This window comes from Corapipo altera, unplaced genomic scaffold (assembly GCF_003945725.1).
Source record: "Corapipo altera isolate COAL_440 unplaced genomic scaffold, ASM394572v1 49583, whole genome shotgun sequence".
NCBI classification, from domain to species: Eukaryota; Metazoa; Chordata; class Aves; order Passeriformes; family Pipridae; genus Corapipo; species Corapipo altera.
The window spans coordinates 1463-2267 of record NW_020889262.1 but is presented as its reverse complement, the minus strand read 5'-3'; the positions used below and the strand labels follow the sequence as shown (position 1 = coordinate 2267).

At 58.5% G+C, this 805-nt stretch overlaps 1 protein-coding gene across 1 annotated transcript in view; it reads right to left on the bottom strand.

Annotated features, from left to right (window-relative positions):
- Positions 1–141: 141 nt before the first annotated feature.
- Positions 142–805, bottom strand: part of LOC113942177 (carnitine O-acetyltransferase-like) — a gene marked incomplete at its 5' end in the record, with an annotated part of 1884 nt that continues 1220 nt past the window's right edge. Inside the window, one exon of the mRNA XM_027633318.1 lies at positions 142–285. Within this exon, the coding sequence (XP_027489119.1) occupies positions 181–285 (105 nt within the window). The remainder of the gene's footprint in view (positions 286–805) is intronic.

Here is an 805-nt window from a genome sequence, read left to right as displayed (position 1 = left end):
CACCTCAGACAGGTGTTCTCACCTGGCCACGCCCCCCCCGACCACCTCAGACAGGTGTTCTCACCTGGCCACGCCCCCCCTTGGGGCACCTCAGACAGGTGTTCTCACCTGGCCACGCCCCCCCCGACAGGTGTTCTCACCTGGCCACGCCCCCCCCAGCCAGGCCACGCCCCCCGGGTCTCACCTGTGCTCCAGGGCGTGGTCGAGCATCTCGGCCACCGCGGGGCCGTCGATGACCGCGGGGTCGAACACGGCGCCGCAGGTCCCGTCCTCGCCCACCACCAGCTGGTTTTTGGGGGGGGTCCAGGGCAGGTGAAAATCGGGGAAACCCCCCCCCACGGACACCCCAGGGACCCCAAAAAACGGGGGGGGCCCCGAAAGAGGGAGCTCTGAGTTTTGGAGCCACCAAAAATGGGATTTTCTGGCCCCCAAAATGGGATTTTTCCAGCCCCAAAACGGGATTTCCGGCCCCAAATTTCCAGTCCTAAAAGAGGATTTCCAGCCCCAAATTTCCAGCCCCCAAAATGGGATTTTTGCAGCACCAAAAACGGGATTTCTGGCCCCAAATTTCCAGCCCTAAAAGAGAATTCCTGGCTCCAAATTTCCAGCCCCAAAACAGGATTTTTCCAGCCCCAAAATGAGATTTTTGTAGCCCTAAACCCAGGATTTCCAGCCCCAAATTTCCAGCCCTAAAAGAGGATTTCCGGTCCCAAATTTCCAGCCCCCAAAATGGGATTTTTCCAGCCCCAAAACCGGGATTTCCGGCCCCAAATTTCCAGTCCTAAAAGAGAATTTTCAGCCCCAA